The sequence below is a fragment of the Anomaloglossus baeobatrachus genome, chromosome 3, assembly GCF_048569485.1.
Source record: "Anomaloglossus baeobatrachus isolate aAnoBae1 chromosome 3, aAnoBae1.hap1, whole genome shotgun sequence".
In the NCBI taxonomy this organism is placed as follows: domain Eukaryota; kingdom Metazoa; phylum Chordata; class Amphibia; order Anura; family Aromobatidae; genus Anomaloglossus; species Anomaloglossus baeobatrachus.
The window spans coordinates 27,547,768-27,562,278 of record NC_134355.1 but is presented as its reverse complement, the minus strand read 5'-3'; the positions used below and the strand labels follow the sequence as shown (position 1 = coordinate 27,562,278).

At 51.9% G+C, this 14,511-nt stretch overlaps 1 protein-coding gene across 2 annotated transcripts in view; it reads left to right on the top strand.

The window, feature by feature from the left end:
- LBR (lamin B receptor) overlaps positions 1–14,511 on the top strand; it is a 183,249-nt gene that overhangs the window by 25,913 nt on the left and 142,825 nt on the right. For both annotated transcript variants that reach the window (XM_075339083.1, XM_075339084.1), the window contains exon 2: positions 9,471–9,648. In XM_075339083.1, the coding sequence (XP_075195198.1) occupies positions 9,484–9,648 (165 nt within the window). In that variant the 5' untranslated portion in view covers positions 9,471–9,483. The remainder of the gene's footprint in view (positions 1–9,470; positions 9,649–14,511) is intronic.

Genomic DNA, 14,511 nt, shown 5'->3' with positions numbered 1-14,511 from the left:
CGGAAGTAAGGATAGTAGCTTGTCCTTGCAGCGTGGATCTAGCAGTGTCGTCACCCAGTAATCTACACTGGTCACAATCCGGGCAACTCTGCAGTCTTCGTGCATGCATAGCAGCATGTAATAGTTCAGAAGTACTAAGAGGTAAAGACATGCTGTCCTTGGTCGGAGGTGTGTGGGCTGGGTCCTCTGTATCTCCCCAGCCACGCACCAGTGATGGCCCTGAGCAAATTTCATTGTCACCCTGTGTGAAGATGGTTCCTCATACTCCATAACTGTCTCCTGGCTGGAAACCTGTGTACATGCCCGCTGTCTGTACAGGAACCCATCCTCTGAGCCCTGTGTGGACGATAGCCCTGATAATTGTCAGTTTTACCTGTGCCTGCTCCTTTTCCTCCTGTGCCACCACCTCATCAATCATGGCCTCAGGCGTTTTTCAAGCAGGCATACAAAGCTGGATAGTAACACTGATGATGGAGTCTTCAGCGCTGGCCATGTTGGTGGCATATTCGAAGCAGGGCACCACATCACACAGGCCCCACATAGAGGCCCACTTGGTGGTGGTAGAGTGATGGTGTTCAGCAGAGCGACTCACCTGTGCCTGCTGAAGCGGACAACCCATTATCGGCTGCTCGTACAGTCTCCAGCATATGCAACCTGGCGTTCCACCTTGCTGGTACGTTGCATGTGAGGTAGTGAGCGGGGGAGGGTGAAGTGACTGTACTGCAGAGTGAGAACGCACAAAGTGCACACAGCCGCTCTGACCGATGTGGGTAACTTTTCTGGAATCTCTAACACCAAAGTCGGCACATGCACCAGGCAAGGGATGTATCAAACTGCCTAGGCTAAGAGCTGAAATGAGGTTTCGCTCATCGCACACCTCTGCCTTGAGGTTCACCAGCAACAACCACTCCTCTCTGTTATTTGATTCCCGTCCAGAGCTTCTGGGATTTCTTCCCTAGACAGATTGTCTCTCCAGGAAAGGAGACAAACTCTAGCGCAGCGCCACCTATTGGAAATAGCAATCCTAAAAGTCAAAAGTGGATTTTTAACAATCCTTTGCAATATGACTTAGGATTTATGCCAGATCAGAATCCCAATTTGCAGACACGGTGTTTCGGGGTGCTTGCCCCTCGTCAGTGCAAAGTATGGCTTGTGAGAAGCTATGTGGGGACCACGAGGGAACACTCTTCTCCTTAAGGAGGCTTTGCAAGCCAGTCTGGCTGCCAGTAAGGGGATTTATAGCTGCAATGCCCCTCTGGGAAATGCCCCTAGACAGATGAGCTTCAGAACAGCCTGCTGTCTTTTCCTCCTGGCTGTGCTGAACCTGGTCTTGCAGGTCTTACTCTACCCGGATGAGGAGGCGGTGGAGGAGGCAACACGGACAGAGAAATGTGGAGCAATCCTCGGTGGTGGGACATGCGCTAGAACACCTTCCAACTCTGGCCCAGCTGCTACTGCATTTACCCAGTGGACAGTTCGGGAGATATAACGTCCCTACCCATGCTTACTGGTCCATCTATCGGTGGTTATGTGCACCTTGCCACACCTGATGTGGTCCACAACATGTATAGAGGGCAGGGGTGGAATACATGGAAAAGTAGTGGTGGCTGGGAGCAGTGTACTGCAGGACAGCCACAGACATCAGCCGGTGTGGCAGCATTTCAAAGGCCAGGAATTTTGAAATGCTGTAGTTCAGGGCCAGGGCTCATGGGTGTGTAGCGGGGTATATCCTCTTTCTCTTCATGTTTGGGAGATGGAGCGCTGTACACTTACATGGGACAGTGTGGAGATGCTCTGTGACGTTGGTGTTGGGGCTGTCATGTCCTCTTTGCGGGGAGTCAGGTGGCCTTGTTGATTCTGAGTGGGAGAAAGAGGCTGAGACCGGAGCAGGAGGAGCCTCAAATCTTTTGTAATTTTTACCAAACTATATAGTAAAATGAATGGTGTTTATTCAGAATTACAGCTCGTCCTGCAAAAAAATCAAGCATTCTTAAGGCTGTTAGTAGAAGAAATACTAGGATTTGCTCCTCTACTATAGTTACAGGTATAAATACCGCCATAGCCTGCGGTGAAGAGGGTTATCACACCGCACTCTGTGCCCTAAAATTCACTTTTTTTTTTTTAAAATACAGATTTCACATTTTGTCCCTAAGGCTCTGTTCACAATAGAAAAAGGACTTTGCACTTGCATTCAAAAGAAGGGAATTTTGTTTACTTACCGTAAATTCCTTTTCTTCTAGCTCCAATTGGGAGACCCAGACAATTAGGGTGTATAGGCTATGCCTCCGGAGGCCGCACAAAGTATTACACTCAAAAGTGTTAAGCCCCTCCCCTTCTGCCTATACACCCCCCGTGCTCCCACGGGCTCCTCAGTTTTGGTGCAAAAGCAAGAAGGAGGAAAAAGAATTATAAACTGGTTTAAAGTAACTTCAATCCGAAGGAATATCGGAGAACTGAAACCATTCAACATGAACAACATGTGTACACAAAAAAACAGGGGCGGGTGCTGGGTCTCCCAATTGGAGCTAGAAGAAAAGGAATTTACGGTAAGTAAACAAAATTCCCTTCTTTTGAATGCAAGTGCAAAGTCCTTTTTCCCTTCTTCTTTGTCGCTCCATTGGGAGACCCAGACAATTGGGACGTCCAAAAGCAGTCCCTGGGTGGGTAAAATAATACCTCGTAAGAGAGCCGTAAAACGGCCCTTTCCTACAGGTGGGCAACCGCCGCCTGAAGGACTCGTCTACCTAGGCTGGCATCCGCCGAAGCATAGGTATGCACTTGATAGTGCTTCGTGAAAGTGTGCAGGCTCGACCAGGTAGCCGCCTGACACACCTGCTGAGCCGTAGCCTGGTGCCTCAAAGCCCAGGACGCGCCCACGGCTCTGGTAGAATGGGCCTTCAGCCCTGAGGGAACCGGAAGCCCAGCCGAACGGTAAGCTTCGATAATTGGCTCCTTGATCCACCGAGCCAGGGTTGATTTGGAAGCCTGTGACCCTTTACGCTGGCCAGCGACAAGGACAAAGAGTGCATCCGAGCGGCGCAGGGGCGCCGTACGAGAAATGTAGAGTCTGAGTGCTCTCACCAAATCTAACAAGTGCAAATCCTTTTCACATTGGTGAGCGGGATGAGGATAAAAAGAAGGTAAGGAAATATCCTGATTGAGATGAAAGGGGGATACCACCTTAGGGAGAAATTCCGGAACCGGACGTAGAACCACCTTGTCCTGGTGAAACACCAGGAAAGGGGCTTTGCACGACAACGCTGCTAGCTCAGACACTCTCCGAAGAGAAGTGACTGCTACTAGAAAAACCACTTTCTGCGAAAGTCGTGAGAGGGAAATATCTCTCATTGGCTCGAATGGTGGTTTCTGAAGAACCATCAGCACCCTGTTCAGATCCCAGGGTTCTAACGGCCGCTTGTAAGGAGGAACGATGTGACAAACCCCCTGCAGGAACGTGCGTACCTGTGGAAGTCTGGCTAGGCGCTTCTGGAAAAACACAGAGAGCGCTGAGACTTGTCCCTTAAGGGAGACGAGCGACAAACCCTTTTCCAGTCCAGATTGAAGGAAGGACAGAAAAGTAGGTAATGCAAATGGCCAGGGAGAAAAACCCTGAACAGAGCACCATGACAGAAAAAATTTCCACGTCCTGTGATAGATCTTGGCGGACGTTGGTTTCCTAGCCTGTCTCATAGTGGCAATGACGTCTTGAGATAACCCTGAAGACGCTAGGATCCAGGACTCAATGGCCACACAGTCAGGTTGAGGGCCGCAGAATTCAGATGGAAAAACGGCCCTTGAGATAGCAAGTCTGGTCGGTCTGGTAGTGCCCACGGTTGGCCGACCGTGAGATGCCACAGATCCGGGTACCACGACCGCCTCGGCCAGTCTGGAGCGACGAGGATGACGCGGCGGCAGTCGGCCCTGATCTTGCGTAACACTCTAGGCAACAGTGCCAGCGGAGGAAACACATAAGGGAGCTGAAACTGCGACCAATCCTGAACTAAGGCGTCTGCCGCCAGAGCTCTGGAATCTTGAGACCGTGCCATGAACGTCGGTACCTTGTTGTTGTGCCGGGACGCCATGAGGTCGACGTCCGGCACCCCCCAGCGGCAACAGATCTCCTGAAACACGTCCGGGTGAAGGGACCATTCCCCTGCGTCCATGCCCTGGCGACTGAGATAATCTGCTTCCCAGTTTTCCACGCCTGGGATGTGAACTGCGGATATGGTGGAGGCCGTGGCTTTCACTCACATCAAAATCCGCCGGACTTCCTGGAAGGCTTGCCGGCTGCGTGTGCCGCCTTGGTGGTTGATGTATGCCACCGCTGTGGAATTGTCCGACTGAATTCGGATCTGCTTGCCCTCCAGCCACTGCTGGAACGCTTTCAGGGCAAGATACACTGCCCGTATTTCCAGAACATTGATCTGAAGCGAGGACTCTTGCTGGGTCCACGTACCCTGAGCCCTGTGGTGGAGAAAAACCGCTCCCCACCCTGACAGACTCGCGTCCGTCGTGACTACTTCCCAGGATGGGGGTAGGAAGGATTTCCCCTTCGATAATGAAGTGGGAAGAAGCCACCACCGAAGGGAAGCTTTGGTCGCCTGAGAGAGGGAGACGGTCCTGTCGAGGGACGTCGGTTTCCTGTCCCATTTGCGTAGGATGTCCCATTGAAGGGGACGCAGGTGAAACTGCGCGAAAGGGACTGCCTCCATTGCTGCCACCATCTTCCCTAGGAAGTGCATGAGGCGCCTCAAGGGGTGTGACTGGCCTTGAAGGAGAGATTGTACCCCTTTCTGTAGTGACTGCTGCTTGATCAGCGGAAGCTTCACTATCGCTGAGAGGGTATGAAACTCCATGCCAAGATATGTCAGCGATTGGGCCGGTGTCAGATTTGACTTTGGAAAATTGATGATCCACCCGAAACCCTGGAGAGTCTCCAGGGTAGCGTCGAGGCTGCGTTGGCATGCCTCTAGAGAGGGTGCCTTGATCAGCAGATCGTCCAAGTACGGGATCACCGAGTGACCCTGCGAGTGTAGGAGCGCTACTACAGTAGCCATAACCTTGGTAAAAACCCGTGGGGCTGTTGCCAGGCCGAACGGCAGTGCCACGAATTGCAGGTGTTCGTTTCCTATGGCGAAGCGCAAGAAGCGCTGGTGCTCTGGAGCAATCGGTACGTGGAGATAAGCATCCTTGATATCTATCGATGCAAGGAAATCTCCTTGGGACATTGATGCGATGACGGAGCGGAGGGATTCCATCCTGAACCGTCTGGTTTTTACGTGTTTGTTGAGCAGTTTCAGGTCCAGGACCGGGCGGAAAGACCCGTCCTTCTTTGGGACCACAAACAAGTTGGAGTAAAAACCGTGGTTCTGTTGCTGGAGAGGAACAGGGATCACCACTCCTTCTGCCTTCAGAGTGCGCAGCGCCTGCAGAAGAGCCTCGGCTCGCTCGGGAGGCGGGGATGACCTGAAGAATCGAGTCGGGGGACGAGAGGTGAACTCTATCTTGTAACAGTGAGACAGAATGTCTCTCACCCAGCGGTCTTTTATTTGTGGCAGCCAGGTGTCGCAAAAGCGGGAGAGCCTGCCACCGACCGAGGATGCTGCTAGAGGAGGTCGAAAGTCATGAGGAAGCCGCCTTGTTAGCGGCGCCTCCGGTGGTCTTTTTAGGACGTGACTTAGACCGCCATGCATCAGAGTTCCTTTGTTCTTTCTGAGACCTTTTGGACGAGGAGAATTGGGACCTGTCCGCGCCCCGAAAGGACCGAAACCTCGACTGCCCTCTCCTCTGTTGGGGTATGTTCTGTTTGGGCTGGGGTAAGGATGTATCCTTTCCCTTGGATTGTTTGATGATTTCATCCAAACGCTCGCCAAACAGCCTGTCGCCAGAAATTGGCAAACTGGTTAAGCGCTTTTTGGAAGCAGAATCTGCCTTCCATTCCCGTAGCCACAAGGCCCTGCGGAGTACCACCGAATTGGCGGCCGCAACCGCCTTACGGCTCGCAGAGTCCAGGACAGCATTAATAGCGTAAGACGCAAATGCCGAGGTCTGGGTGGTAATGGATGCCACTTGTGGCGCGGACGTGCACGTGGCTGCTTCAATTTGCGCTTGACCTGCTGAGATAGCTTGTAGCGCCCATACGGCTGCGAATGCTGGGGCAAAAGAAGCTCCGATAGCTTCATAGATGGATTTTAACCAGAGCTCCATCTGCCTGTCAGTGGCATCTTTGAGCGAGGCCCCATCTTCCACTGCAAGTATGGATCTAGCCGCCAGTCTGGAGATTGGAGGATCCACTTTGGGACACTGAGTCCAACCTTTAACCACGTCAGGGGGAAAAGGATAACGTGTATCCTTAAGGCGCTTCGAAAAACGCTTATCTGGACAAGCATGGTGATTCTGGACTGCCTCTCTGAAATCAGAGTGGTCTAGAAACATACTCGGTGTACGCTTGGGGAACCTGAAACGGAATTTCTCCTGCTGAGAAGCTGACTCCTCCGCCGGAGGAGCTGAGGGAGAAATATCCAGCATTTGATTGATGGACGCAATAAGATCGTTCACTATGGCGTCCCCATCTGGAGTATTAAGATTGAGAGCGCCCTCAGGATCAGAATCCTGATCAGCTGTCTCCGCATCATCAACCAGAGATTCCCCCCGCTGAGACCCTGAACAATATGATGTCGAGGGAAATTCTAAGCGAGCCCGCTTAGTCGGTCTGGGGCTGGGGTCTAAGTCAGAACCCTCAGCCTGGGATGTATGAGATACCCCGGGAGGACATTGTTGGTCCAACTGAGGGGGGCCAGGGAACAAAGAATCAACAGAGTCCCTGTGCTGAGATACCGGCCTGGACTGCAAGGCTTCTAGTATCTTAGCCATAGTCTCAGAGAGTTTTGCAAACTCCGTCCCTGTCACCTGAACAGCGTCAACAGGTGGCTCCCCCTGGGCCCCTCTTAGCAGAGGCTCTGGCTGAATAAGTGCCACAGGGGCCGAACATTGCACACAATGAGAGTCAGTGGAACCTGCCGGCAGCTGGGTCGTACAAGCGGCGCAGGCAGCATAATAAGTCTGTGTTTTGGCACCCCTGCCTTTTGTGGGCGCCATGCTATTGTTTTCCCTGAGCAACACAATAGGGTATATAGCCAGAATGAACTGTGCTCATACAGTGTAAAGAATATACTATAAACAAATAATGTATCAATACACTACAGCACCATGGGGCTAGCACCAACAGGTGCTGCTTACCACCCGCCTAAAGCGGTTGTGAGGCCACCAGAGACCGTGTCTGGGTCTCCCAGGGTTTGTCCCTCTCTGCAGCGTCGGAGGAGCTGACAGGAATGGCTGCGGCGTCCTGACGAGAGGAGGGAGCCGTGGGCGTGGCAGAGAGTGCGGGAACTGGTGCTCACACTGTGCACAGTGAGGGGGGTGGAGTATGCAAATCATACTCCAGCCCTCAGTGCTGCTCGTTCTGTGCAGCGTCCCGCCCTTCCCCTGCCTGTCAGGGTTGAGGGCGGGAGAAAAGGAAACTAGGCCGCAAGAAAGCCGGGGACTCGAGTATAAGCTTGGCCGCCGTAAAAGCGCGGCCGGCGCCGAAGTCCCCGGCGAACTACAAGTCCCAGCCGCGCCGCAGTTTCCCATGGCAGCGGCGGTTAGCGCTGTAGCCCCTACATATAAACACACTCAGCGACGCTGAGTGTGTAATGGCACAGTTTAACCCGGTCAGCGCCGCGGTCCCCGGTGCACTAGCACACCCAGCAAAGCTGGAGTGTTGCTGTGCGCTGTCCCCACAGGGATACAGAGTACCTCCAAGTAGCAGGGCCATGTCCCTGAACGGAACCCGGCTCCTATCCAGCAGGCTCCACAGGAGTTGTGGATGAAGCACGGTCTCTGCCTGGAGACCGATAGGATCCCACTTCGCCCAGAGCCCTGAGGGGGATGGGGAAGGAAAAACAGCATGTGGGCTCCAGCCTCCGTACCCGCAATGGATACCTCAACCTTACAACACCGCCGACAAGAGTGGGGTGAGAAGGGAGCATGCTGGGGGCCCTATATGGGCCCACTTTTCTTCCATCCGACATGGTCAGCAGCTGCTGCTGACCAATCTGTGGAGCTATGTGTGCAGGTCTGCCTCCTTCGCACAAAGCAAAAAAACTGAGGAGCCCGTGGGAGCACGGGGGGTGTATAGGCAGAAGGGGAGGGGCTTAACACTTTTGAGTGTAATACTTTGTGCGGCCTCCGGAGGCATAGCCTATACACCCCAATTGTCTGGGTCTCCCAATGGAGCGACAAAGAAAAACGCATTGAAAACCGAATGCGTTTTTACCGCGTTTTGATGCTTTTTTTCTGCAGGTTGGTCGCTGCGTCTTTTTTTTTGGGTTTTTTTTTACCATTTCTATGGCAAAAAATGCAGGTACCTGCAGAAAAGTGACACGCTCATTCTTTTTCTCAAGAAATTTTGCAGAAAGAATGTTCTTGAGAAAAAAAACGCAGTGTGTGCACAGCTATTTTTTTTTTTTTTTCCATAGGTTTTGCTGGGGAATCTCTGCAGAAAAGTTACAACCATTTTCTCAAGAAATTTCTGCAGCAAAAACACACAAAAACCACCGCAGGTAAAAATGCAGTGTGTCAACAAGGCCTAAGGGGTACTTTGCACACTACGACATCGCAAGCCGATGCTTGCGATGCCGAGCGCGATAGTCCCCGCCCCCGTCGCAGCAGCGATATCTTGTGATCGCTGCCGTAGCGAACATTATCGCTACGGCAGCTTCACATGTACTCACCTGTCCTGCGACGTCGCTCTGGCCGGCGACCCGCCTCCTTTCTAAGGGAGCGGGTCGTGCGGCGTCACAGCGACGTCACGGCAGGTGGCCAATAGAAGAGGAGGGGCGGAGATGAGCGGGACATAAACATCCCGCCCACCTCTGTCCTTCCGCATAGCCGGCGAGGATGTTCCTCGCTCCTGCGGCTTCACACACAGCGATGTGCTGCCGCAGGGGAACGAAGACCAACATTGTACCGTCGCTGCAGCGTAATTATGAAAATGTCGGACCCTACACCGATGATACGATTACAACGCTTTTGCACTTGTTAATTGTATCAAAAAGGATTTACACAATACGACAGCGACTGCGACGCCGGATGTGCGCCACTTTCGATGTGACCCCACCGACATCGCACCTGCGATATCGTAGTGTGCAAAGTACCCCTAAGATCCAGCTTTTCCTTCCTCTACATGTCTGTAAGGACTAGTGAAAATCCTTATCTGTCTGCATTGAACTTTTGAGAATTTTGGGGCAGGTTGTACAGAGGGTTTTCAGAGCCGTGCGGACGGTATCATTTATGTTTCCACCTCTTCTAGTAGTGAGCTTTGTGCTTTCCTGTAGAAAGATGAGGGAGGACTTCTGTTTCCGGTGGATTTTATACCTGACGTTCTGTAAATATGTTATAAAAGTAATTATTTGTCACTTTTCTTGCAGGGACACTTTGACAATGCCAAGCCGGAAGTTCAGCAATGGAGACACCGCCATGGGGAAATGGCCGGGGAGCAGTCTCTACTTTGAAATGCGAATTGTGTCGTTCGACTCCTCCAAACAGCTCTATTCTGTGGTGTTTAAGGATGGGACGGACATGGAGCTTAAAGAAAGTGAGATTCGGGTGAGAATCGGTTTTAACTTTTTGCCTTTTGTCAGTTTTGCTCATTTACCTGAAAGTCTATATATGAATATGTATCAAAGCAGAAAGGTAACTAATGACGGTCATTAGTCTGATGTAAGAAGGTGACGGTAACTTCTTTTATTTATACCCAAAACACAATATAAAAAAAAACCTCGGAAATGCAGTAATCAGTGGGATCCCTATGCTGTGTATACTGGGATCATACAGCAAAGTCATATACACCATAATAAAGATGGGAGGACATCTGCAACCAATTTAGGAGCAGGCCAGTAACACATGTTCCTGACTAGGCACGTTATTTGGGTTTTGTCATGTTTTGTGCAGTCTAAACCACCACTCTACCATGTTTTTTTTTTATTGCACCGCTGGGGTGGTGCTTTAAATCAAAGACCCCTGTCTAATACTTTTTTTTTTTTTTTTTTTGGGGGGGGGGGGGGGGGCCTCACTTTTTATTCCAGCGTCACTCCGGTTGGTCTGTGACCTTCCGGCAGCTCCAGTGTTTCATGGAGCGCACCGGAGATCAAAAAAAAACAATACATCTCAATGGGAGCCTTGTGTCCTCATAGAAATGCATTGAGCTCTTATGACGTAACATCCGGTCAGTCAGAAGTTGCGGCAAAAGATGGCGCCGCGGAATAGCGTCAGTAAGTGGTGTAGATTCCGGAAGGTGAGTGTATATAACCGGGAGAAAGGGGCTTACATTTAAAGAGCCACATCAGCGCTGAAAAAAACAACTAAATGCTGGAATGGTGCTTTAAGGAGCTAATATCTTCACAATGGAAAGGCAAAATTAAAAAAAAAAAAAATCAATATTCTGCAACCGCTGTTATTTTATTTCTCCAGGTCAACATGAAACATTTGGTGAAAAGTGCTCTTTAAATGCCTATAAGGGGTCGCTAAAATGTTTGTTAAAATGTGTTCTTATTTCTGTGACAATTCTTATGGGGATGGGGTTAGTGGCCAATTGGCTAGGCAGTGGCTTTTTCTTTATCGTTCCTTTGGGAGACCCAGACCATGGGTGTTTAGCTTCTGCCTCCGGAGGACACACAAAGTACTACACTTAAAAGTGTAGCTCCTCCCTCTGAGCTTATACACCCCCTGGTAGCCAGCAGTAGCCAGTTTATCGCTTTGTGTTCAGGAGGTCATACATCCACACATGCATTCTCATCTGATTGTTTGACTTTTGGAAAGAGTTTGAAGAAAAGTGGGTCCATGTCTGGACTCCCGGCATGTCCCTTCTCACCCCACTGTGTCGGCGGTGTTGTTAAGGTTGATTTACAAGGCTGGAGCCTTACATGCCGCGCTCCTTCACCATCCCTTCTGGGCTCTGGCTTGAAGTGGGAGCCAGCATGGTCTCCATGCCTGGCAGGAGTCCGGTCTCCATCCACAGCCCCTTGAGGATTCTGTTGGACCGGAGCACTCATCCCCCAGGGACATGGCCCTGCGTCTCAGCAGCTAAGTACCTGAGACGTTTATGTTGGGGGTCCCGGTTCTTTATTGTAAGGGGAGAGTATGCTGTATGTGATTGTTTTTAACATTTCGGCGGGTTCTCCAGCTTTTGCCTGAGAACCGCGCCGATGGTGCCTGCTTGTCGGCCTCGCCGCTTAAATTTAGGCCCCGGCTTCGCCGGAGGCCTAGTTTCGTTTTCCTGCCCTCGCATGTCACTCATGCAGAGGGACAGGTTCGGCTTCTCCCAGCGGCCGTTCTACCCAGGGGAGGGACACTCCCCACTGCTGGGGCGTCCCTCCTTCCCGGCAGGTCTCTATAGCCTTCCAGTTCCCGCTCTTTTATAGGAACGCCCCTAGTCCCGCCCCCTCCATTTCTCAGGCAGAGTTCACCCTGCTCTGGGACATCCTGCATTCTGCATCTCTGCTGAGGTGGTGCGCTCTGGGGGACCGGGCTTCGGGATGTGGAGGGCACACAACACCGCGCTCAGCAGTCTGGTAAGCCACAGCCGGTCTCCGGTTGTGGACCTCTGTATATTCTCCCTGGTGTTCATTCTCTGCAAAGCCCCCCACTCCAGCAGCATGTCTCATCCAAGGAGCAAGGCTCCAAAGCTTTATTCTGCATGCACTGCATGTAAGCTCCTGCTGCCTGAGCCGAGCATTTATCCACACTGTGATGGTTGCTCTAACTTGGCGGTGCCACAGCCTGGAGTCTCACCCCCAGTGGTCTCTCAGGCTGCTGCGGCTCCGGTGGCTGAACCCCCGGCTTGGGTAGAATCCCTCTCTCCAGGGGACAGCTGTCCCGGACTGTCTCTGATGATTGAACCCCCGGCCTGGGTAGAGTCCTTTTCTAGGTCCATATCCCAGTCATTTGCTGAGTCCATGGGACTTTTGTCCAGGACTTTGAATATGCATCAGCCCCTCTCAGGGTGCCTCTAATGCTCTTGACAGAGGACTCCTATCCTCTGACCTCCGTCCATCAGAGCTCACGGAGGATTCATCATCTGATCCCAGACCCCGTCCTAAGAGAAGGCGCAGGGTTTCCTCCCCCACCCCATCCCACGGCTCTGTCTCAAGAGCTGACTCTCAAGATGAGGAGGATGCCCTCACTGGGGGCTCGGAGGCTATGTATCCCATCGATTTCTCTGAGGGTGACTCAGATCTTAGTGACTTGATTGCTTCTATTAATTCTGTACTGGATCTCAATCCGCCAGTGTCAGAGGAACAACTCTCTTTGGCAGAAAAACATCAGTTTACCTCGCCTAAGAGAGTGAAGAGTGTGTTCTTTAACCACTCCAGTTTTCAGACCGCTGTGACCAAACCCAGGGCCTGCCCTGACAAACGCTTTCCAAAGCGTGGTTCTGATGACCGGTTTCCATTTCCATCTGAGGTGGTCAAGGAGTGGTCTCACTCCCCAAAGGTAGACCCTCTGGTGTCTAGGCTATCAGCCCGGACCGTTGTGTCGGTGGCTGACGGCACCTCACTTAAGGATTCCACTGACCGTCAGATTGACCTTCTGGCCAAATCTGTGTATGAAGCTGCGGGGGCCGCGATTTCTCCGACTTTTGCAGCAGTGTGGGCTCTCAAAGCCATCTCTGCTTCTCTAGAGGAGATGCATTCCCTCACCAAGGAATCTATGCTTGAGATGGTTACCTTAACTGCTCAGGCTTCAGCCTTTTCATCTTATGCCATGTCTGCCATGTTAGAGGCTGCTCACCGCACTGCGGTGGCTTCAGCTAATTCTCTTGTTATCCGCAGGATTTTGTGGCTTCGAGAGTGGAAAGCAGATGCTTCGTCCAAGAAGTTTCTTGCTGGGCTCCCTTTTGCTGGTTCACGGCTGTTTGGTGAACAGCTGGATGAAATCATTAAAGAAGCTACTGGCGGGAAGAGTACTTCCATGCCACAAACGAAGACCAGGAAACCCGCCCAGGGTAGGAATCAATCGAGGTTTCGTTCCTTTCGTTCCTCCAACTGCTCATCCTCTAAGCCTTCCGCCTTGTCCGCTAACTCAGCCAAGGATCAGAAATCCAACTGGCGCCCAAAAGCGCGTCCGCAGAAGACCGCAGGAGGTTCTGCCACTAAGGCAGCTTCCTCATGACTCTCGGCCCGCTCCAGCCACGTCCTTAGTCGGTGGCAGGCTCTCCCACTTTGGCGCCGCTTGGTTAAAGCAGGTCTCCGATCAGTGAGTGAGAGACATCATATCTCACGGCTACAGGATAGAATTCTCTTCCAGCCCTCCAAACAGATTTTTCTTCATCGTTCCTATGGGAGACCCAGACCATGGGTGTATAGCTTCTGCCTCCGGAGGACACACAAAGTACTACACTAAAAAGTGTAGCCCCTCCCTCCGAGCATATACACCCCCTGGTTAACCAAATATAGCCAGTTCAATGCTTTGTGTTCAGGAGGCACACATCCACACATGCATTCTCATCTGATTTTGATTTTTGGAAAGAGTTTGAAGAAAAGCGGGTCCAAGCCTGGACTCCCGGCATGTCCCTTCTCACCCCACTGTGTCTACAAATCAGAGTGAAGAGGGGGTTAATGCCGCGCATCAGCCAAAATGAAGATGTAGCACGTTGATGTTATAAACATATTCTTTTATTCCATCGGTCTACGCGTTTCGAGGATACACCTCTTCTTCAGGACCAGTGCATCAACATAGTTTTGGCTGATGCGCGGCATTAACCCCCTCTTCACTCTGATTTGTATGCACATCCTTGTGGGGCTGCAGCAGACGCCTTCATCCTATGCTCTATCAGTGGTTGTGACTATCTCACAACCTTTTCAGGTGAGTGTATTTTTCCTGATCTACCTCACTGATCTGTTGGTATTACACTATCAGCGCTCCTTATTTTTCAGTTCACCCCACTGTGTCGGCGGTGTTGTTAAGGTTGATTTCAGGGCTGGAGCCTTACATGCCGCGCTCCTTCACCATCCCTCCGGGGCTCTGGCTTGAAGTGGGAGCCAGCACGGTTCTCCCTGCCTTGCAGGAGACCGGTCTCCATCCGCAGCCCTTTCAGGATCCTGCCGGACGGAGCACTCATCCCTCAGGGACCTGGCCCTGCGTCTCACAAGCTAAGTATCTGAGACGTTATCGGGGGGTCCCTTGTACTTTATTGTTGGGGAGAGTGTGCTGTGTATCTATTGTGACATTTCCCGCCGGTTCTCTGGTTTTTACCTGAGAACCGCGCTGATGGTGCCTGCTCGCCGGCCGCATCGTTAAATTTAGGCCCCGGCTTCGCCTGAGGCCTAGTTTCGTTTTCACTGCCCCTGCATGCCAATCATGCAGAGGGACAGCGCGGCTCCGCCCAGCGACTGTTCAGCACTGGGGAGGGACACTCCTCTCTGAGGAAATATTCCCTCCCCTGTATATCTCCTTGGCCCTCCGATCCCG